This window comes from Portunus trituberculatus, chromosome 28, assembly GCF_017591435.1.
Source record: "Portunus trituberculatus isolate SZX2019 chromosome 28, ASM1759143v1, whole genome shotgun sequence".
Taxonomy (NCBI): Eukaryota; Metazoa; Arthropoda; class Malacostraca; order Decapoda; family Portunidae; genus Portunus; species Portunus trituberculatus.
The window spans coordinates 9318198-9341055 of NC_059282.1; the positions used below are offsets into that span (position 1 = coordinate 9318198).

Consider the following 22858-nt stretch of genomic DNA (forward strand, 5'->3'; position numbering starts at 1 on the left):
ATTACACACACACACACACACACACACACACACACACACACACACACACAGTACAAAAAGCAATAATGAGGGCATGCAGACAGATAAAGCTATACCCACGTAATATGTAAGGCAGCATCTGAATATGATAACTTTCGTCGTGCACCACATTTTAATCACGGAACTTTTACCTTTGAGGGAAGACAAAGTACTAGGATTACGAAACCACCACCGCTCTCATTCAACAGGCCATAGTAGAATGGTTAACTATGATTCTTGCTGTTTTTGGGTGACTATTTCTCTACAGCTTCAGTGAAAAGAAAATACGTGCCAAGGTATTAGGGGTTTAAAAGTGTATATTGACTGGGATACGTATAGTTAGATATGTTAGGCTGCGGCATGTGTGATGGGGCCTTGTAACTTCCCTTGCTTTCTTGTTACTACTACTACTACTACTACTACTACTACTACTACTACTAAATTTGGTGAGATAAGTAGACTGATGTAATTTTCTGGATAAATATTTTTTTTACAAGTTCTATTTATGTTTGTTAAATTCTTAGTTGTGTGTGTGTGTGTGTGTGTGTGTGTGTGTGTGTGTGTGTGTGTGTGTGTGTGTGTGTGTGTGTGTGTGTGATTCACCACGGTCGTCTGCTGGTCACCCAACCAGTCTTCCCCATTACGGAGCGAGTTCAGAGCTCATAGACCGATCTTCGGATAGAACTGAGACCACAACACACTCCACACACCGGGAAAGCGAGGCCACAACCCCTCGAGTTACATACCGTACCTATTTACTGCTAGGTGAACAGGGGCTACACATTAAGAGGCTTGCCCATTTGCCTCGCCGCTTTCCGGGACCCTCTCGATTGTGAGTCGAGCGTGCTAACCACTACACTACGCGGTGTGTAGTGTAGTTAGGTGTGTGTGTGTGTGTGTGTGTGTGTGTGTGTGTATGTGTGTATATTTATTTATTTACTTTTTTTATTAACCTTTTACCGCGTCCTCTCATTTGTTATGGGTCTACTTGGCATGCATGGGTAGACACTCGACTCACCACCATCACATCCTGCAGTGTCCCGAAGGTGGAGTCCCGCGTGTTCCCGTCAGGTGTGTTCACTGTGTTGCTTCTCTCCCTCTATCTTTCCTAGAACTTACATGGCTCGCCCTTCCCAAACACCTGGTGGGCGTGGGTACACCTTAGCTCAGGCACTCCTCTCTCTCTCTCTCTCTCTCTCTCTCTCTCTCTCTCTCTCTCTCTCTCTCTCTCTCTCTCTCTCTCTCTCTCTCTCTCTCTCTCTCTCTCACAAGGCCTGAAATACATTCCTGTCACCCCGTATATCTCCGTGTGTGTGTGTGTGTGTGTGTGTGTGTGTGTGTGTGTGTGTGTGTGTGTGTTGGCCTCGTTCCGTTGACCTAGTTTTGGGACACTATTAGTATACAGTAGTCACCGAAGCTTGTCTTATCATCCATCCATATGAATCTGTACCCCGACATTTAATTCGAAAGGCACTAATACTAATACCTCTCTCTCTCTCTCTCTCTCTCTCTCTCTCTCTCTCTCTCTCTCTCTCTCTCTCTCTCTCTCTCTCTCTCTCTCTCTCTCTCTGTCACACCATAGCGGCCTTGAGGATAATCTGCATGTATGTACCTAGTGATAGGGAAGACTGCAATATAGACACTAAATTCACTTTGCCTCTCTCAAACATCTGATTCTTCTCTTTCTTCCTCTCTTAAGTGATCTTTCTTGCTTTATATTCCCTTTCCTTCTGTCTCTCCTTCGTTCACAGTTTCAATATGTACCCGTAAACATTGCGATTAGTTCTCCTCCTCCTCCTCCTCCTCCTCCTCCTCCTCCTCTTCTTTCCCCATTCGCTTCTCTTCCTCATTGTCTCACCTTTCCATTCACTCATTACAGGTAATTTTAGTCCTTGCTGTCTCTCTCCTTAAGGATATTTTCTGTTTGCTTGGTTATTTGCTTTGCTTGCTTCCTTTTCCCTTTTGTTTTATTTGTTTATTCATTTTTTTTGTCTTAATTTAGTGTCATTTTCATAGCTAGTGTGTGTGTGTGTGTGTGTGTGTGTGTGTGTGTGTGTGTGTGTGTGTGTGTGTGTGTGTGTGTGTGTGTGTGTGTGTGTGTGTGTGTCTGTCTGTACAGGGCCACGTGCGTACACACACACACACACACACACACACACACACACACACACACACACACACACACACACACACACACGGAATTTCAATAACTATGTGGGCGTTGTGTAGCATGTTCGTTTACTTGCTCTCTCTCTCTCTCTCTCTCTCTCTCTCTCTCTCTCTCTCTCTCAAGGCCCAAAGCAAGAAAACCACATATCTCTTTATACATATTTTATTTATTTATATATTTATCATTTTATTAAACAAATAGAGAACATTTGTATATCTTATCAACACGGAGATCAGGAGGCAACACGCATATCACTAGCTGCCGGAGTCACACACACACACACACACACACACACACACACACACACACACACACACACACACGTGGGATTGTGCCCGGGGCTTTAGAAAGGAAGGTTGCTATATATGTACAGGCGCCCGTGAGTATTGGAAAGCACCACCAGAGACCAGCTGTGTGTTGGATGGACGGGAGATGCCATGGAGGTGGTGGTGGTGGTGGTGTTAGAGATTCAAATTAGGTACGGTTATGGTGCGTTTTGTTCTCATAGTAATAGTAATAATAATAATAATAATAACAATAATAATAATGTTTGTAATAGTAATAAGAGTGATAATGATAGTAATTGTCCAATATCATCACGTATCGAGTATTGTAGATCGACAATAAGGCACAGCTCGTGTGTTGCTTCACTTGACGCCCTGAGGAACACACTCACTCACTCACACTCACTGACTCGACTCACTCTCTCATCACTCTTGCAAGTCACCTCCACTCGCCACGCCCCCAGCCCGGCACACTGACCCCGCCTGACCTCAGAGCCACGCGGGAAGTGTTGGTGCGGGGCGAGGTGGGTGAAGGGACATGGAAGTCACTGACGGGGTGCGTTGATTGCCTTAGTCCGGCACGGGTGATGGGGACCCTGAGGTGGGCGAGGGGGTGTCTGGGATGGAGGGCTGGGGTTCCTGGCCGGGTGGTAGAGGGCGTGAGGGGGGCGTGGGGGATTGTGGGGTGTCTGTTGGGGGCTCCTGAGTGGGTGGAGCTGGCCCCGTTGGATAAATGGATGGTGGTGTGTCAGGAGGGGGCTTGTGTTTGTGGAAGAGTAGCCCCAGCTTAAATGGGGGTGGGTTGGCCATGGGCATGGGCGTCCCTGGAGTGGCGGCGCTGCTAGACCCTCCAGGACAGGTCACCGGCAGGGCGGGAGCAGCAGGTGTGAGTGCGAAGTGAGGGCTAGCACCGCCAGTGGCTGCCGCCGCTGCGTCACGAGCCAGCCTCCGGCACAGCCAGGCGCGGTAACATGCTCTCACTCTCAGTGGTGGAGGCCTCGCTCTGCCCTGACCCGCCCGAGCTACTCGTGCTGGCTGACGTGATCGTGGACGAGGAAGTGGTGGAGCCGAGGGAGTCCCGCCACGGCTCTCCCGGGAAGCCCTTCGCACGAAAAAGCTTGGTGATGAGCGCCGTGAAGGGCGAGGGGTGGGTGAAGCCCTGCCTGGCCAGCGGCGGGCCCAGCGAAGACTCGAAGTTAGCGTCCAGCACTGTGGGCGAGGGCGGGATCATCTGCAGCTGCAGGCGTGGCAGCGGGCGGCGGCGACCAGAGCCGGTCTGGATTTTGGTGGCGCTGAGGGGCAGTCCCAGCAGGCGCCGCACCTCCCGCTGTATCCTCCGTGAGCGGTACAGGTAGACATAGGGCGATACGGCGGCGTTGCTCAGCGCCAGCATCATCACCACGCTCCAGGCGGGGCGCGGCAGCCACACCTGTGGGGAGGGGGGTGGTGGTCAGTGGCGAGGGAGGGAGGAGGAGGGCTGGGGCGACAGGACATGATGTGTTATGTCAGTGGTAGGCGTTTACACAGTGTTATAGGGGCCTTGGGGCGCCTACCTGCAGCAGGGATGTGTGCAGCAGCGCCGCGGCGTGGAAGGGCAGCCAGCACACGAACACCAACACGATCACTACCACGGAAATCTTGGCGGCGCGGGACTCCTCCTTGTGCAGGAACAGCGACGCGTTGCTGATGCGGTGCCGCAGCGACGACACGATCTGCGAGGACGTGGATCGTGTCGAAGGCGTCCTGGGGAAGAACGGGAGGTCAGCTCTGTGTGTGTGTGTGTGTGTGGGTGGGCGGGCGGTTCAGCATTATTTAGGGATGGGCGTGGGCGTGGGGGTGGTGGAGGGCAGTACACACCTTGATGGGCCGCGGGAGGGCGTGACGGCGTCCAGCGTGGAGCCGCACAGGGAGTTGCGGCGCGTCCTCTCGCTGTTCTGCTGCGCCGCCAGGTAGATGCGGGTGTAGATCCAGACGAGCAGCACCACGGGCACCGCGAAGCACAACACCAGGTTGGCCACCACAAAGTAAGAGCGGTAGTTCCAGGGGTCGCCAGGTCGCGCTGCGGGCGTCCCACACACCTGCCTGGGGACAAAGAGTCGCTGTAGTGAGGGGCGCCCTTCACGCGGCAGCACAGTAATGCAGCAACACAGCGGTGCATGGCAGAGGCAGCATGGCTCAGCGCCAACACTTACCAGGGTCTGTCGGACAAGTCTCCCAAGGCGGCGGTGGCGGCCAGGGCTGCGGCCAGCGCCCAGCCCGAGGCCACCATGACGACACTCTTGGCGCGCGTCACCAGCATGTGGTAGTGCAGCGGGTCGGTGATGGCGAAGAAGCGGTCCACGGCGATCAGCAGCGTGGCGAACACCGACGCCGCCACCACCAGCTCCGCCGCAGCATCCAGCCCGCGGCACAGCACCGGCGACTCCCACCCCACCAGGAAGGTGTCGCCCGTCACCAACGGCAGCAGCACCCACGACCCCAGCAGGTTGCACGCCGTCAGGCTGACAATGAACCTGCAAAGAATAAGATAGCAGGGTGAGTGCCTCGCCATCACTCATGCATCAGCGCGCCGCGCGGCTCCTGTACCTCCTCCTAGAGATAAGTTTTCAAGTTAACACTCAAGATGTTGTTTGGTTAACAAGAAGGTCCCGTCCGGTGTGGCAAGGCGAGCAGGCCGCGCCGTGTTGATTGTGAACACAAGCACAGCCTCGCGCAGCGGTGGAACAATATTTATCTACCGATCGCCGCCTTTGGAGTAACCACGCGGAAGCCAGCGTGCGCCGCCCCGGGCCTCGGCATTACGTGGCTGCACGGGATGCCTTCACTGTTCACGCCCGCACCGCTGCTGTGTGCTGTGTAGCCACGTGGACGTACACGCGAGCAGAGGTCCAAGTAGCATCTTAACGGAAATGTGAGCACTGATAGGGAGGCGGCGGCGGCGGCGGCGGGGACGGCATGGTGGTGGTGAGGAACAGCGCCAGATTAAGATTAGCTGCCATTAAATTTAGTGCATGTAAATATTGAGACTATACACCACCACCTCATATCAATTCTCTCTCTCTCTCTCTCTCTCTCTCTCTCTCTCTCTCTCTCTCTCTCTCTCTCTCTCTCTCTCTCTCTCTCTCTCTCTCTCTCTCTCTCTCTCTCTGTGTGTGTGTATGTGTGTGTGACACAAGCAGCATGACAGCAGCAGCAGGTGCATTGTGAGCAGGTCCCTATGTATGCCAGGGATGGACTGGGATTGCGGGCCATCCGGTCAGTGGGGGACCAGGACGAGGACGTGTCACGCGAGTACCGGAAGGTGGTGACGGGTGACGGGTGACGGGGAAGGCCATGGGGGGAGGTAGGGGTGGAGGCAGGGTAGTGATGGATGCCGGGGGCACAGCTGCACAATTGGTGATGTGCCGCGGCCCCAACAAAGGAGCAGCTGCTGCAGACTGCCAGCCGCTACGTGACGTGGCCCTCGTCCTTCCCAGACGGCGGCATCAGCTGATAGAGCGCCCACCAGCTGATTGGCGCCTAGCAACGTTCCCGAGGCGTGGGATCCTCACGTGGTCGACTCACGCCCGTGCCGCCCCTCACGTCATCCTCAGCTGACCTGCGGGGTTACCCGTCCAGGCCTTATTGGCCCTTCTGGTCCTCCGTGGCCGACACAATAAACACTGCTCTTGAACCCTGGGCTATCTTGCGAGCCACTTCCTCTGTGCCGCCTCGTCCGCCTCGTCTGCACCTCGCTAGCCCAATGAGCTCAATAACCGCCACTTGCAGGAGATGTGCAAGGTTGGGACGCACGTGAAGCTGAGAGTGGCTTGGCGGGGAGGGGCGAGGCAGGGCGGTGGGCGGTGGCGTGAGTGGCCGGGCGACAGATGAATGGCCCGTGGGCAGCGCCGAGCCTTTTGTGCCACGGTGGATGTGTCTCGCCGCATGACCCCGCCGTGTCCCCAGCCCACCACCAGGAACCCGCCGCACCCTCGCAGCCTCACCCGCCACCACGGAAAGCACGGCTGCCGGCGAGGCCCTTGGCGCTCGTGACGCAGGAGGCACGCCCGCACGCCCTACAAGGCTGCGTCCCCCACTGCCTGTGTGTGTGTGTGTGTGTGTGTGTGTGTGTGTGCGGCCTTGGGGTTTAGGGAAGGTGACAGTGTTGTTTATGCGACCAATGAGACCCGGGTATTGTTTATGGGCAGTGGTCACAGCTGGTGCTTGGTGGAAGGCGGCTCCTTCACTCTCCCATTCGACTCTTCCTCTCGCTGCTCCCTCCGATACGGCACCGCTGGTCTTCCGCGTCATTCGTCAGTGTCGCTGGCCTGCCCTGGCGTGCGTGTTCCCGTCAGCTGCCCCCTCCTCCCTCCACCCCCACTCCCTCCTTGCACTGGTGACGGCGACGCGGGTGTGGGGACGCAATAAGGGAAGGGAAGGCTGGCCCGCGTTACACTTCTTATAGGTTCAGAGTCACCACCACCATCACCACCTTCACTACTACACCACCATCACCACCAATAACAAGAAACGACTACTCAATATTTCCTCCTCCTCCTCCTCCTCCTCCTAACCTAACTTAACCTAACCTAACCTAATCTAACCTTACCTAACCTTACCTTATCTTACCTAACTTCCTCCTCCTCCTCCTCCTCCTCCTCCTCTTCCTCTTCCTCTTCCTCTTCCTCCTCCTCCTCCTCCTCCTCCTCCTCCTCCTCCTCCTCCTCCTCCTCCTACTACTACTACTACTACTGCTACTGTTACAACTTCTACAGCTTCGTGGTCACATTGCATAAGGGTGTGGCGGCAGAGGAGGAGGAGGAGGAGGAGGAGGAGAGGAGAGGAGAGGAGAGGAAGGATGTTACATGGGTAGAAGTATCATTGCATCATCCCTACTACTGTTCTCTTTCTCTCTCTCGGCTGTGGTCTCTCTCTCTCTCTCTCTCTCTCTCTCTCTCTCTCTCTCTCTCTCTCTCTCTCTCTCTCTCTCTCTCTCTCTCTCTCTCTCTCTCTCTCTCTCTCTCTCTCTCTCTCTCTCTCTCTCTCTCAAGTCAGACATTTCGACGTTTCCTTGTTTCTATTCTTGGACACACACACACACACACACACACACACACACACACACACACACACACACACACACACACACACACACACACACACACACACACACACACACACACACACACACACACACACAGGATGTAAACACTGAATCAATAATCTAGTTGTGTTAATGATTATGGAATATATAAAACATACCTTGCTTTTTTTAAACCAGAAGAGCATATTGTCACTCAAAGGTTAGCCAGTGTGGAGGAATAATGATAGTGGGAGCTGATTTTTCGACTCCCTAACTGGTGGTGGTACAAATAAAACAATAGCAGGAAGGTGTGTTGTGTTGAGAGTGTTGTGTGTGGTAATGGTAATCCTTGTTTGTATTCTATTGTGTCTTGTGTGTTTCTGATTGTGGGAATGAGTGTTTGTGTATGCTTGTTTGTTTGTTTGTGTGTGTGTGTGTGTGTGTGTGTGTGTGTGTGTGTGTGTGTGTGTGTGTGTGTGTGTGTGTGTGTGTGTGTGTGTGCTGTTTATCTATGTGTTGCATTTCTTTTTGTGTTAGTGTAAGGTCATTGTCTCTTTGTGTTATTGATATTTGTTTGGTGTTTAAATAGTGTTCATTCATTCATGGCGATAGTGCTGTGTGTGATTCACTGTGATTCACTGTTTGATCTGCTGCAGTCTCTGACGAGACAGCCAGACGTTACCCTACGGAACGAGCTCAGAGCTCATTATTTCCGATCTTCGGATAGGCCTGAGACCAGGCACACACCACACACCGGGTCACAACTCCTCGATTTACAGCCCGTATCTACTCACTGCTAGGTGAACAGGGCTACACGTGTGTGTGTGTGTGTGTGTGTGTGTGTGTGTGTGTGTGTGTGTGTGTGTGTGTGTGTGTGTGTGTGTGTTTGCACACACACACACACACACACACACACACACACGCTCATCAAAAATGCATTCCACTCGTCCAATAGGGAAGTTTCTGTAACAAGGAAGTTTGTCTTCGTCTTAAAAGTTGAGGATACAGGAGAGAGAGAGAGAGAGAGAGAGAGAGAGAGAGAGAGAGAGAGAGAGAGAGAGAGAGAGAGAATGTGTGTGTACGAGGTTTATTCTATACCGGGAATGAAAGAAACACACACACACACACACACACACACACACACACACACACACACACACACACACACACAAACTAAATAAATAAACAAGCGAGATAAGAGGAAGAGAAGACAAAGACAAACTAATAAACGAGTCACTATTAACACTGATAACTTGGTGTCCGTCTGAGTGCGAATCTCCATAACAAGTTTGCCAATAATTCATTCTAAGGCTGAACTAGTGCCGACTTGACGCGGAGGCAGAGACCAATTCAATTTCTCACGTTCATATCCGGATACAACTTGTTCTCTCACTGTGACAATTTTCCAAAGCTACAGTGACAACTAGCGGGGTTTTCAAGACAGTATCCCTCACTGTGACAATTTTCCAAAGCTACAGTGACGACGAGCGGGGTTTTTAAGACAGTTTCTCCTTATAATATACTAGAACTCATGCTCTTCTCTCACCTGAACTATAAAAATATCCTTAGAAAAACGAGTATCTTCAACTAGAGCCTTTGAAAAGTAGTGGCGCCTTTCCCTGTCTGTATGATAATTTTCCAAGGCCACAGAGACGACTAGCGGGGTTTTCAAGACAGTTTCTCCTTATAATACACTAAAACTCGTGCTATTCGATTACCTGAACCTTAAAAATATGCATCGAAAAACGAGTATCCTCAACCGGAGCCTTTGGAAAGTGGTGGTGGTGAGAGAACGGCGTTTCAGAATACAGACCTTACACATATTAACTTTCAGATCACTACGCCGCTTCCCTGCTCCCTATCACTTGCTTTCTCCCATTCTGAACCTCTTATGGGTCTGTTTTTCCTCTCCGCCTCATTTTTTATGCTATTTAAGCTTTATCTACAAATATTTTCATCTCTCATGTTTTTTTTTCTTCTGACTCTTCTTTTGTGTTAGACGTAAAGGGAGTGTGTTTAAATTTCATCTACAGTTATCTTATCTCTTCCTGCTTCTTGAATTCTAAAGCACTTCCAGGTGTTTTCTTCTTTCTAACTCACCTTTATACTATATATATCTAAACATCATCTACAGGTATGTTTTATCCTATCTCTCTTTGTATTTCAAATCCTAAAGCAAGTTCTTCCCTCAAACTGATCTTTATGCCTTCAGTACCATGACGCGTTTCCTTACTCATTCCGCTTACTATTTGGTGATTTTATACACCTTCAGAAACTTATGTGGGGGGATTGAAATAGTGAAGAAAGTGGCCATTAATCTTCTGACCTCCACAGACCCTTCATAATGTCATTAAAATCGTACACAAATCTCAAGGTAAAAATGTCTCCCAGTACTGAAGGGGTTAAACACAGGGGAATGTATTAACCTCCATCTTTTAAGTATCCTTTAGTCCTTTCTCTCTCAGTATCTAAAATCCTCAAGCTTTTCGATACATCTTCCTCCTTACTTTTATAAACACATAAGACGAAATCGATTGAAACTATAAACCCTTTGTAATCTCATTCCTTGGTATCTAATCCTAAAATACTCTTATAGTCCCTCTCTAAAATCGATCCTAAACTCTGGGAATCCACGCAAGCGGTCTTAACTCTCCTTTAATGTCTCCTCTTGCTTGTAAACATGTACCGCTGCTTGTCTAGGAGTATGTAAGGCGGTACCCTATTGATCCTTCCCTTGTCTGAAGAGCCCTAGTGTCCCTGAGGTGCTATGGGTGTGGGCAGGGCTGAGGGAGGTGGGTTACGGGACTAAGGGTGAGGTGAGGTTAGGGTGGGCTAGGGTAAGGTGAGGTCTTGTTTGGTAGAATGAGGTGGAAGTGTTTTGCTTTGTTGAGTTGAGCAGAAGTCTTTTGGTAGAGTTCTTTAGTGTTTTTTTTGGGGTTCTGGGTTAGGTTAGGGAAGAGTGAGGAATGGGGTTAGGGAGTAAAAAGGTAGTGTTAGGTGAGGTTAGGTTAGGTAGGGTAAATTTGTAGAGGTTAGGTTAGGAAGGGTAATTCTGTAGAAGCCTTTAGTGTTTCTCTGGGTTCTGTGTAAGGTTGGAAGGATGGGTTAGGTTAGCTGGGTTAGGTAACAAAGGAATGGTGTGTGACGTGAGGTGAGGTGAGGTGAGGTGAGGTAAGGATACAGTTAGGTAGGGTGATTTGATAGAGATCTTTTCTGTTTGTCTGTGTTCAAGGTTAGGTTAGGAAAGGAAGGGTTAGTTTAGATTAGGTTTAAGATTTAAGATTCATTCAAGAGGGAGGTTTTAATACATGTTTCCCTGTCCTCTTGGCTAACTTTATCGGATCTGTAAGGGGACTGGCGAGTGAGTGGACCTCTTTTTTTTTTTTTCAAGCTTTGTTCCCTTAGTCAGTTTTCCCCTCTTACATGAGAAAAAGAGAAGAGAGGAATAGTGTGTGTGGTGAGGGTAGGTTAGGTTAGGTCAGGTGAGATAAGGTTAGGTTAGGTTAGATAAAGGTGAGGTGAGGTTAGATAAAAGTGAGGTGAGGTTAAATGAGGTTAGGTTAGGTTAAGTTAAGTGACGTGAGGTAAGGTAAGGTTAAGTTAGGTTAGGTTAAGTTAAGTTAGGTTAGGTTAAGATAGGTGAGGTGAGGTGAGGTTAGGTTAGGTTAGGTTAGGTTAGGTTAGGTTAGGTTAGGTGAGGTAAGGTTAGATAAAAGTGAAGTTAGGTTAAGTTAAGTTACGTGTGTAGTGCGATGTAGTTCTGTTCGAGGCGTTTACCTCCTACTGAGTTGAGGTGAGTGGTTATTTCTGGCACACCGCTCACCCTACATCCCACGCCCCACTGCACACACACACACACACACACACACACACACACACACACACACACACACACACACACACACACACACACAAAGGTTCAAGCCAAGACACACAGGTTTGCCTACTTAGTCCCTCACCGCATCATACAGCTTCCCACATCCCAAAACAGCCCGGTCTAGTCCCCAAAACAGCCCTAAATAGTCCCCATCATCCCCAAAACAGACCCAAATACCCTCAAACAGCCCCAAATATTCCACTTTTATCCTCCAATGCCCCCAAACAGCCCTAAACACCCATAAAACTTACCCAAACAGCTCCAAACTTCCTGAAAAGAGCCCAACACCTTAAAACAAACCCATTTAGCTCCCAACACCTTCAAAACAGCTCCATTTAGCCCCAACACCCCAAAATAGCCCCATTTAGCCTTCAACAACATAATTTAGCCTTCAACACCTTAAAACAGCCCAATTTAACCCCCAACACCTTAAAACAGCCCCATTTAACCCCCAACACCTTAAAACAGCCCCATTTAGCCCCCAACACCCAAAACAGCCCCATATAGTCTCCCAACATCCCCCGAAAGCTCCATTTAGCTCCCAACACCCCCGAAACAGCCCAAAAATCTCCAAAGAGCCCCAAATATTCTCAATATAGCCCCATATAGTCCCCAACATCCACCAGAAAGCTCCATTTAGCTCCCAACACCACCAGAACAGCCCCATCTAGTCCCTAACACTACCAAATAGCCCCAAACATCCTTAAAACAGCCCCAAAGACCCTAAAATAGCCCCATGTAGCGCTATCTTCATTCCACCTCGTTATATCAGTCCTGTGTGTTGTCAGGGCTTTCTAAAACTGTGCTATGTATGTGTGTATGTATGTATGTATGTGTATGTATGTATGTATGTGTGTATCGCCCATTTTCTTAGTCACTGGAGTAGAAGGACGATTAAGGATAGGAATAAATGAGTAGTGGTGGTGGTGGTAGTGGTGGTGGTGGTGGTGGTGGTGGTAGTGGTGGTGGTAGTTAATGCATGTCTCGTGTTCTCCCCAGTTCTGTCTCTTCGCTGTGGTGGGTTAAGTATCAGTCAGTCAGTTAGTTAGTGTGTCTGTTTGTTTGTCTATTTGTGTGTTTGTGTGTCTATTTTTATCGTAGCTGTGGTGGTGATGGTGGAAATGCTACTATTACTGCTACTATTGCTGCTACTACTACCACCACCACCACCACCACCACCACCACCCACTATTTCACAACCTAATACTAGTCTCACACAGTGCCTGACCACAACACACAGTCGTAAAAGTTATACAGGTTTAAATATCCGGGACGTGTATGGCTTGGGAGGGGAGGGGAAGGGTGAGTGGGAGGGGTATAGGGGAGGAAGAGGGGGGAAGAGGGGTCAGTATAGAGGGGGGACATAAATCCTTCTATTTTTTTGTCCTGGTATCTATTTTTATGCCTTACTGTTTGTGCTTCTCTATTTCCTTATTTTTTTTCCCTTTTTCGTTTTTCTTTTTCTATTTTTTTTTCCACTCGTTCCTTCCAAGGGTGAGTTTTATGGCACTCTCTCTCTCTCTCTCTCTCTCTCTCTCTCTCTCTCTCTCTCTCTCTCTCTCTCTCTCTCTCTCTCTCTCTCTCTCTCTCTCTCTCTCTCTCTCTCTCTCTCTCTAGCTCTCTCATTCAGCATCCAAGTACCGTCACATCGCCCCCACTCCACATTCAGACCACGTTTAGCCCACACATTGCAAGCCTTCACCTCCACCGTCCACCTTCCACATACCCATCCACCTACTCCACACACTACCCACTCAAAACACACTACACTCCCTTCCACATGGCCACAGTAAGACCATCCACCCTTCCACATGATACGCAGACCTCCCCATGCATTCATTTTCTCTCTCTCTCTCTCTCTCTCTCTCTCTCTCTCTCTCTCTCTCTCTCTCATTTAAGAGGGAAGGGCCTTGATGAGGAGGTGGGGAGGAAAAAAAGAAGAAAAAGGGGGAGGATAATGATTGTTGGGGAAGTGGGGAGAGTATGAGGAAGTGAGGGAGGGTGTGGTGAAGGAGGAATGGGTATGAATGGGATGAGTGAAGTAGAAGAGGAGGAGGAAGAGGAAGAAGAAGAAGAGGAGGAGGAGGAAGTAAAAAGACGATAGGAGTGTGAAAGTGGAAACGGAAAGGGATGAAATAGAAGGAAGAAGAGGAAGAAATGGAGGAGGAGGAGGAGGAGGAGGAGGAGGAGGAGGAGGAGGAGGAGGAGGAGGAAATAAAAGACAAAATAAATCTAGAATGAAAAGGAGAAGGAGATAGAGAGAGAGAGAGTGGAGTTAAGAGTATGTCCGAGAGAGAGAGAGAGAGAGAGAGAGAGAGAGAGAGAGAGATTAGCAAGGTAGACAGCAAGAGGGTAGACAAGCCGTAACAGACACAGGACTGATAACCAACCATTAGAAGGCGTGTGTCCCTGGCTCTGCATTTAAGGGCACTCCCCGGCACCACGCGACAGGAAGTGCCACGCCACCCGCTTCCTGTCCCCGTGAGGTCACAGTGCCTCCTCTGACCCCTTCACCCCTTCATCCCCATCAACCTTTCCCATCCCTTCACCTCTGTGTTTAGGTGTGTTCCAGCGTGTCTCTCTGACGGTTTCTCCCACGCTACTTTTTCAACGCCTATACTCGCGTCACGTATATATATATAGTGCAGTGGTGGTGGTGGTGGTGGTGGTAGAAGAGTACGTTGGGAACATTAGTGTGTGTGTGTGTGTGTGTGTGTGTGTCTTTTTAATTTCTAAGCTTGTGAAATGTAAGTGTATATGTTCTCTCTCTCTCTCTCTCTCTCTCTCTCTCTCTCTCTCTCTCTCTCTCTCTCTCTCTCTCTCTCTCTCTCTCTTTTTCTTCCCTTCACCTCCGTATTGTTCTTTTTCTTGCCCGTCGACATTTGCCACCTTGTGTGTGTGTGTGTGTGTGTGTGTGTGTGTGTGTGTGTGTGACCTTGTGCTTCCCACATTGCCAGGGCAGGTGCGGGCAAGCCTTCACCTGTGTAGGGCGGAGTGTGGCCCGCTAATCAAAGAGTGAAGAGAGGTGTGGCGAGAGAGAGAGAGAGAGAGAGAGAGAGAGAGAGAGAGAGAGAGAGAGAGAGAGAGAGAGAGAGAAAACAATAAGAAATTAAGATCTATTGTTTAAAAAGAGATGAAAAATATTCAGAGAGAGAGAGAGAGAGAGAGAGAGAGAGAGAGAGAGAGAGAGAGAGAGAGAGAGAGAGAGAGAGAGAGAGAGAGAAAGTGGAGGAGAGCAGATAGGGTCACTGAGGACTTGCAGGAGAGAGAGAGAGAGAGAGAGAGAGAGAGAGAGAGAGAGAGAGAGAGAGAGAGAGAGAGAGAGAGAGAGAGAGAGGGGGAACCATGCTTGCCTTACTTGAGAACACTGATGACAGATTGGGGGGGGATGGAGAAGGGGGCGGCGGAGGAAAGTGATGGAGGGAGGGAGAAATGTACCTCCAGTCCCTCCCTCCCTCCCTCCCTCCCTATAGCAAGCAGTGATGGGGAAAACCAATCTCTCTCTCTCTCTCTCTCTCTCTCTCTCTCTCTCTCTCTCTCTCTGTCTGTCATTCTTTTCCATTAGCTTTCCCATTTATGGAAGAAAAGACACATTAATTTTTACCATTACTCCATTATCCACATTTAAAGCTAAGACAACACGTTGCTGGTAGGAATCCTGTGTCGTATCCTATCCTTACAAGGTGACACGACACTTCTGGTGATAACTGAACCGTGTCAAAGAATACTACTAATAATGATGATACGTTTCTTACAAGTATCACGTATCTTGAAGTCTAAGGGAGTGGCGTTTGTGGGGTAGCGGATGAAAGGAGGGTGAGAGATGAAGGAGAGGAAGGATAAGGGTGGAAAGGATTAAGGAGGATAGGATGAAAGAAGGAAGTAAAGAATGGTGAATAGAAGGAAGGAAGGAGGATGAAAGGAGGGTGAGAGATGGTGAAGGAGAGGAAGAGAAGGAATGGCTGAAGGAGGAAGGGAAAGAAAAGGAGGATGGAAGGATGAAAGGAGTAAAGGATGAAGAAAAGGATGAAAGAAGGAAGTAAAGAAAGATGGATAGAAGGATGAAAGAAAAGAAAGGAGGAAGAAAAGGAGAGTGGAAGAATGAAGGTTGGAAGGAAAAGGAAGAGAAAGAAAGGAAAGAGTAAAAACGAAGGAAAACAGGAGGAAAAGGATAAAAGAAAAAAAAAGAAGAGAAAAAATAAAAGAAAACATGAAGGAAGGAAGGAAGAAAAGGATAAGAGTAGGAAAATAAAGATAAAAGGAGGAAAGGAAGAAAAAGAAGCAAGAAAGAAGAAAGAAAAGTTTAAAGAACCCAACCCAACCCAACACAACCCAACCTAACCTAACCCAACCCAACCCAACAAAAAACATCATTGCAACCCATTTTATCCCCTAATCCAATGCCCCATACCCCCATTAATTCCCATACCCCTTTTCAACCTCCCAGGACATTGACTTCTGGTGGCAAACGACCCTTGGGGAGCTAAACCCTTGGAGACTAACAGGATCAAGGGACACGGGGAGATGACCTTTTACTCCCCTTATAGAACTCCCTACCACGTGACAGAGAGAGAGAGAGAGAGAGAGAGAGAGAGAGAGAGTACTTTGTGTCCGGGTTTGCACTTTCACCATCAGGATTACTCGGAAGGGAGAGAGAGAGAGAGAGAGAGAGAGAGAGAGAGAGAGAGAGAGAGAGAGAGAGAGAGGGGGAGAGGGGAAGGTAAAAAGGAGAGAGGGAGAAAGGGAGGTAAGGAGACAAAATGGGAAGGACATTGCGGAGAGAGAGGGAGAGAGAGGGGGGGGGGAGAGGAGGAGGAATAGAGAAAAAGAGAGGGAGAAAGGAAGAGAGGCCAAGGGAGAAGGACTTTGCAGGGAGGGAGGAAGGGAGGCAGGGGTTAAGGATGGCAGGGTATGACTTAGCAGAAAGGGAAGGAATTGAGAGAAAAAAAAGGAAAAAAAAAAAGGATGACAAAGAGGTTAGGATTAGAGAAAGGGAAAGTAGGATGAAGGGTAAAGAGAAAGAGGATGGAGAGAATGAAGGATGACGCAATTAATTTAGGATTTGGGGGAATAAGGGAAGGTAGGATGAAGGAAGGAAGGAAGAAAGGAAAGAAGGATGACAAGTAGGTAAAGGAGCTAGAAGAGAAGGATGAAAGGAGTTATGGTTGTTATTCTCTCTCTCTCTCTCTCTCTCTCTCTCTCTCTCTCTCTCTCTCTCTCTCTCTCTCTCTCTCTCTCTCAATAGCAAAAAAAAGTTCTGACACTCATTTCAATTTGGGTTCCTGTGTGTGTGTGTGTGTGTGTGTGTGTGTGTGTGTGTGTGTGTGTGTGTGTGTGTGTGTGTGTGTGTGTGTGTGTGTGTGTTGCCAGGCATGTAGACCCCTCCCCCAACATTTCTATTAAGAGCCGTAGCAACAGGCGACCTAGCAATGAGTCACCAGCGGTCACCAGACACACACATAAATTAGCACGTACATGGACACACACACACACACACACACACACACACACACACACACACACACACACACACACACACACACACACACACACACACAGAGGGACCTACAATACTTTACTTTATATTTCTAAGGTAAATTTGACTTGCTTATCGTGAAAAGGGACTTCTAACAGGTGTGTGGGTGACAGGTGTGTGTGTGTGTGTGTGTGTGTGTGTGTGTGTGTGTGTGTGTGTGTGTGTGGGTGAAACAGGTGTGTAAATGAGTGGTGTGGATGAGACAGGTATATGTGTGTGTGTGTGTGTGTGTGTGTGTGTGTGTGTGTGTGTGACAAGTGTGTATGGATAAGAAATGATAGAAAATAAATGAAAACGAGAAATAAATAAACGAAGGAAAATAAGTAGAAATGGACAAAGAAATGATGAAAAGATCAAGAAAAAGAAATAACAAAGAAAATAAAAAGGAAAATAATAGAAATAGACAAAGAAATGATGAAAAGATAATAGCAATAGTAAAGAAAACATGGAAATTCAGTAGAAATAACAAAAGAAATAGTGAAAATAACAAATAAATGATAGAATAACCTTGACGATAACAATTAAATGAAGAAATAAAAAAAAATATTAAAGAACTCGACATTTTTTAGAACAATTAAATGTCAACCTTTACTGGAAACATTTAAAGGGAAAAATACTGATAAGAAAAACGTTAAACTCGATAAAATAATGAAAGGAATCCATTTGTAAGTGTTGAAAAGAGATTGAAACCCCTTTAACTAACAAATGCAGTGTTGAAACCTTTGTGGTGTTGATTGGTGGTGTTGTGGTTTTGAATCTAATGTTGTGGTGTTGGATTCTAATGTTGTGGTGTTGAATTCTAATGTAGTGGTGTTGAATTTAATGTTGTGGTGTTGAATTGTGATGCTGTGGTGTTGAATTAATTGTGGTGTTGAATTTGTTGTGGTGTTGAATCTGCTGTGGTGATGAATTTGCTGTGGTGTTGAATTGTAATGTTGTGGTGTTGAATTTGCCATGGTATTGAATTGTAATGTTGTAGTGTTGAATTGTAATGCTGTGGTGTTGAATTTGCAGTGGTGTTGAATCTACAGTGGCGTTGAATTGTGATGCAGTGGTGTTGAATCTACAGTGGCGTTGAGTCACACATACTACAGCAGTGTTGGATCATGTACACCACCCCGTTGACATCACCACATCACCACATCACCAGCTTGTCCCCCTACTCGGTAACAAAGGCGAGGAGTGACATGTACCGCGCGCCTCATTACAAAAACTCGCCTTGTAACCTTCACAAAAAGATAAGTAAATAAAATGAATGAAAATGAATAAAGTCGCCTTGCCAGCAGACCGAACGTACCTTAATTAGTTACATCACTCAGGTGTGCACAGGTGAGAAGAGGTACATGATACCCGTATTCAGAGATGCTTTATTCTTATCGCTACTATTTTTCAAGGCCACAAATGATTAGCTAAGTTTTCAAGGGTTTTTCAACAATTAATAGTGTAAAAATCTTATTATTTTGCCTCTAGAATTCTAAAATACTTAAAAAAAACGCTTTGCTCTCTCACTATGACTGTTTTCCAAGGCCACAAATGATTAGCTAAGTTTTCTACTGTTAATAGTGTACAAGTCATGTCATTTTGCCTCTAGAACCGCAAAAACACCTTAAAAACGCTTTGCTCTCTCGCCACGACTGTTTTCCAAGGCCATAGAGATGATCAGCGGGGTTTTCAAGAGTGTTTCCAGTCACCTCACCAGTTTTAGACGTCAGAGAGAAAGTAAACAGGTGTAACTAAAATAACAATCAGGTATAATTAATTAACTCACCCGTTTGAGACTTTACGAAGGTGTGATTAAGAGAGACAAAGGACAGGTGTATATATAATTAGTTACCTTACCTGTTATAGACGACGTGGAGAGACTAAGCATATGTAACTAAAATAACAAGCAGGTGTAATTAACGTAACTCACCTGTTGGAGACTTTACGAAGATGTAATTAAGAGAGACAAAGGACAGGTGTATATATAATTAGTCACCTGTTATAGACGACATGGAGAGACTTAGCATATGTAACTAGAAATAACAAGCAGGTGTAATTAATGTAACTCACCTGTTGGAGACGCTACGAAGAGATGGCCGGCGGAAGAAAATGATGAGAAAGACAGTGTTTAGAACGGAGGAGATGACGAATATGACGCCGAGGACAAGGGCCACTGCCACGCCCGCCACCCACGATGCCACGCCCTCACCATCCACCGCCACCATCACCACTTCTGCGCCGCCGTCAGGAAAGGAAAAAAGTCACGTGGTTATTGATGGGGTTGCAAATTGTGTGTGTTTTGTGTGTTAAGGTGAAGAGTGGTGTTTGGGTGTATTCTCTCTCTCTCTCTCTCTCTCTCTCTCTCTCTCTCTCTCTCTCTCTCTCTCTCTCTCTCTCTCTCTCTCTCTCTCTCTCTCTCTCTCTCTCTCTCTCTCTCTCTATCTATCTATCTCTCTATCTACTTATCTTTTTATCTATCTATATTTACGTATCTATTAACACACACACACACACACACACACACACACACACACACACACACACACACACAGAGGTACTTAGATGAATTACGCAACAACAACAACAACAACAACAACAACAACAACAACAACAACAACAACAACAACAACAACAATGACTAAAAATAAAATAAACAAAAGAAATAAATATATAAAAGGAAAAATAAAAGTGATTTTCGGCCTTTACAGTACATCAGATTGCATTAACACACACACGCACGCACACACGCACACGCACAAGTACGCACGCACGCACCTTCCCTCCTCTTCTCCCTCCTTCCCTCTCCTTCCCTTCCCCTCTCCCCCCCTGATCCTCTTCTCCTCCTTCTCTCTTTCCCCCGTTCTTCTCTTCTTCTCTCTCCTTTCCCCTCCTTCTCTTCCCCTCTCCTTCTATTTCCCTCCCTCTCTCCCTCTCTTCTCCTCTCCTCTTCCTCTCTTCCCCTCTCCTCTTCCTCTCTCCCTCTCTTCCCTCTCCTCTTCCCTCTCCCTCTCTTCCCCTCTTGATTCTCTCTCTTGACATTTCTAAAGAACGTAAAAACCCGCACTTGGTTAGGGGGATGGGGGGCAGGGTTCTTGGGCCTGCGCAGGTTCCCAGGCAATAATTTGATCATGGCCACGCTCATTTTCCTTAGGCCTACTCCCCTCTCTCCCTCACCCCCTCCTCTCTACTATTTGTATACGCTGTGGCTTGTGTTATTAGTGGTATTATTATTATTATTATTATTATTATTGTTTTATTATTACTGGTATTATTTTCTTTTTATGTAATTTTGTATAGAACGGGTCTCTCTCTCTCTCTCTCTCTCTCTCTCTAACTTAGTATACTTCGAGTTGTATTATTAGAATTGGTATTATCATTATTACTATTTATTCCTAGTCGTTATCTCCATCGTGTGTGTGTGTGTGTGTGTGTGTGTGTGTGTGTGTTCTAATCAAGGGTTGTTTTTGTTTCATGTTTTTTTTTTTTTTTTTTTTTTTGTGTTTGTCCTGTTGTTATAGTGAGTTGATTGTTATTGGTGTTGTTGGGTGTTGGGTGTTGAGTGTTTTTGTTGGTTGCAAGAATCTCTTTTTGTTGGTGTGATGCAAGAATTGTTGCTTCATTCCACTCATTATTTTTCTAGCGTACTCTGCCTCTGTGAATACTTGTACTACTACTACTGTTACTACTACTACTACTACTATTACTACTACTACTACTACTACTACTACTACTACTACTACTACTACTACTACTACTACTACTATCATCACCACTGCTACTACTACCACCACTATTCCTATCACCACCACCAGCGGCAGGAGATAACACGGCGTGGCGCCTGACTAGAGTGAGGGAGTGGTGGTGGTGGTGTCTTTGCCGCTGAAGGCCGCGTCGCCTCCTGGCCCGCTGCCTGTCCCTGCCCGCCCTGCTTGACCCCCTTGGCAGCCGCGGCTCAGGTGTGCCCTACTTCTCCCTCCGCTATCGAGACCCTGGCTGCCCTCCCTCCCTTACTGCCTCACGGCCTCCCGCTGCTGCTTACCTCCGTCAGGCGCCCCGTCCATGGCGCGGGGAACACGCAGAGTGTGGCCGCTGCCTCCTGCACGGCACGGCGCGGCACGCGGAGCTGCCGCGCTATACTGGTGCACTGCTTGGCCCCGTGCAGGGCAGTGCCTCGGGGCAGAGAGTTACGCCTGAGTGCCACCACTTGACACGTCCGTCTAACTGTTCACTGTGCCGCCCACAAGGGATGGCCTCGCCGCACGCCCTCACGCCACCACACTAAGACACACACGCACACACGCGGAAGGTGGGAGTGAGCGGCTAAGAGCAGCGGTGGTCAGCGGACACCGAAGGTTGTGCACGTCTCGCCACGGCGACGTGTGAGGGCGAGATGAGTTAGCAGCAGCAGCAGCAGCGGTGCGGACACGCTACTTACTCAGGCGGCAGCTGTGACGGCACTGAGACTGAGAGGCGGCTGGCCGCTGGTGGACTGATGCGGGCCGGGCCGCGCCGCACTGCTGAGGCTGTAGCCTGACTCCGCCCCCACACCATGCAGGGACACGCCCCCACCATGCTCGCCACGCCCCTCGCCCTCACCTCTCCTCACCTCATCAACACTCCCTTCACCACGCCCCGCCCGCATCCTGCCATCCCCTTCCTCCCATCAACACATCACCACCACCATCACCACCACCACATCACCAGCAAGCTCATTCACCACACTACACTGTTCACTGTCGCCCAGGACCTCGACTTAGGCAGCCTCGAGGAGGAGGAGGAGGAGGAGGAGGAGAAGGAGGGAGAGGGGGGGACGCAGACCGGATCAGGCTTAGACTACTACCCACGGGCATGGCCACCACCACCACCACCACCACCACAACCACCACCGTTTTTGTCTGTGTTGGGCAACGAGCACCTTGCGGCTCTAATATTTATTCTGAGTGCGAGGCTCCACGCCGTCTGCTGGCCCCGGTATTCGCTCCAGGCAGTTCCAGGGCATGAGACGGAGGGAGAGTGGGGGGAGTGGCGGGTAGAGGGAGGTAGGGGATGAGGGGGACAGGAGAGATGCAGAGAAGTGAAGAAGAGGAGAGTTGTAGGAGTAAGTATACTGTCGGAACTTTCACAGTGGCATTGATTCATAGTAGAATGGAATTAACACCCTTCAATACCGAGGACACATGTTACCTTGAGATCTGTGTACGATTTAGACCATTTCATTGACATTAGGAAGGGTCCATAGAGGTCAAAAGATTAATGGCCACAGTCTTCATTATTTTAATCCCCACATGAGTTGCTGAAGCTATACAAAACCACCAAATAGTAAGCAGAATGAATATGGAAACACGTCATGGTACTGAATGGTGTATGAGTGCATAGGAGGACTGTGTGGGTGCTAATGAAGTATGTAAGAGCATTGACTAAAGCTGTGTGAGTGCTATTAAAGGTACATGTGCGCTATTGTGGCCGTAGTGATGAAAGATTCGTATATGGATGCGAGAAAGCCTGTATGGATACTGAAAAAGCCTATACAGATGCTAAAAAGGGATTGAGAATGCTGGAAGAACCTGTAAAGATGGTGAAAACTTTTGTATATGTGCTAAAAAGACGTGTATAGATGCAGGAAAGGGCTTGAGAATGCTGAAAAGACCTGCAAAGATGGTGGAAACGTTTGTATATGTGTTGGAAAGGCTTGTATAGATGCTGGAAAGGGTTTGAGAATGATGGACAGACGTAAAGATGCTGGAGACGCTTGTATGAGTGCTAGAAAGGCAGTATTGATGCTGAAAAGACCTAGAGAATACTGGAAAGACGTGTATAGATGATGGAAAGCGCTGAAAAGGCTATGGATGCTGGAAAAGGCTTGTATGTGTGCTGTAGAGGCGTGTATGGGCGACAGTGAAGCTGCATAAAGGGTGCGCACGGGTAAGCT

General features: G+C 48.1%; 1 protein-coding gene across 4 annotated transcripts in view; it reads right to left on the reverse strand.

The window, feature by feature from the left end:
- Positions 1–2334: 2334 nt before the first annotated feature.
- LOC123510212 (beta-1 adrenergic receptor-like) overlaps positions 2335–22858 on the reverse strand; it is a 34953-nt gene continuing 14429 nt past the window's right edge. For 3 of the 4 annotated variants that reach the window (XM_045265138.1, XM_045265140.1, XM_045265141.1), the window contains exons 3-7: positions 19000–19162; positions 4665–4985; positions 4330–4554; positions 4026–4215; positions 2335–3901 (exon numbers count right to left, since the gene is read on the reverse strand). In XM_045265138.1, coding sequence (XP_045121073.1) covers positions 3407–3901; positions 4026–4215; positions 4330–4554; positions 4665–4985; positions 19000–19154 — 1386 coding nt within the window. In that variant the 5' untranslated portion in view covers positions 19155–19162 and the 3' untranslated portion in view covers positions 2335–3406. Of the gene's footprint in view, positions 3902–4025; positions 4216–4329; positions 4555–4664; positions 4986–18999; positions 19163–20968; positions 21608–22858 lie in introns of those variants that run through there. The other variant, XM_045265137.1, reaches the window with a different exon arrangement.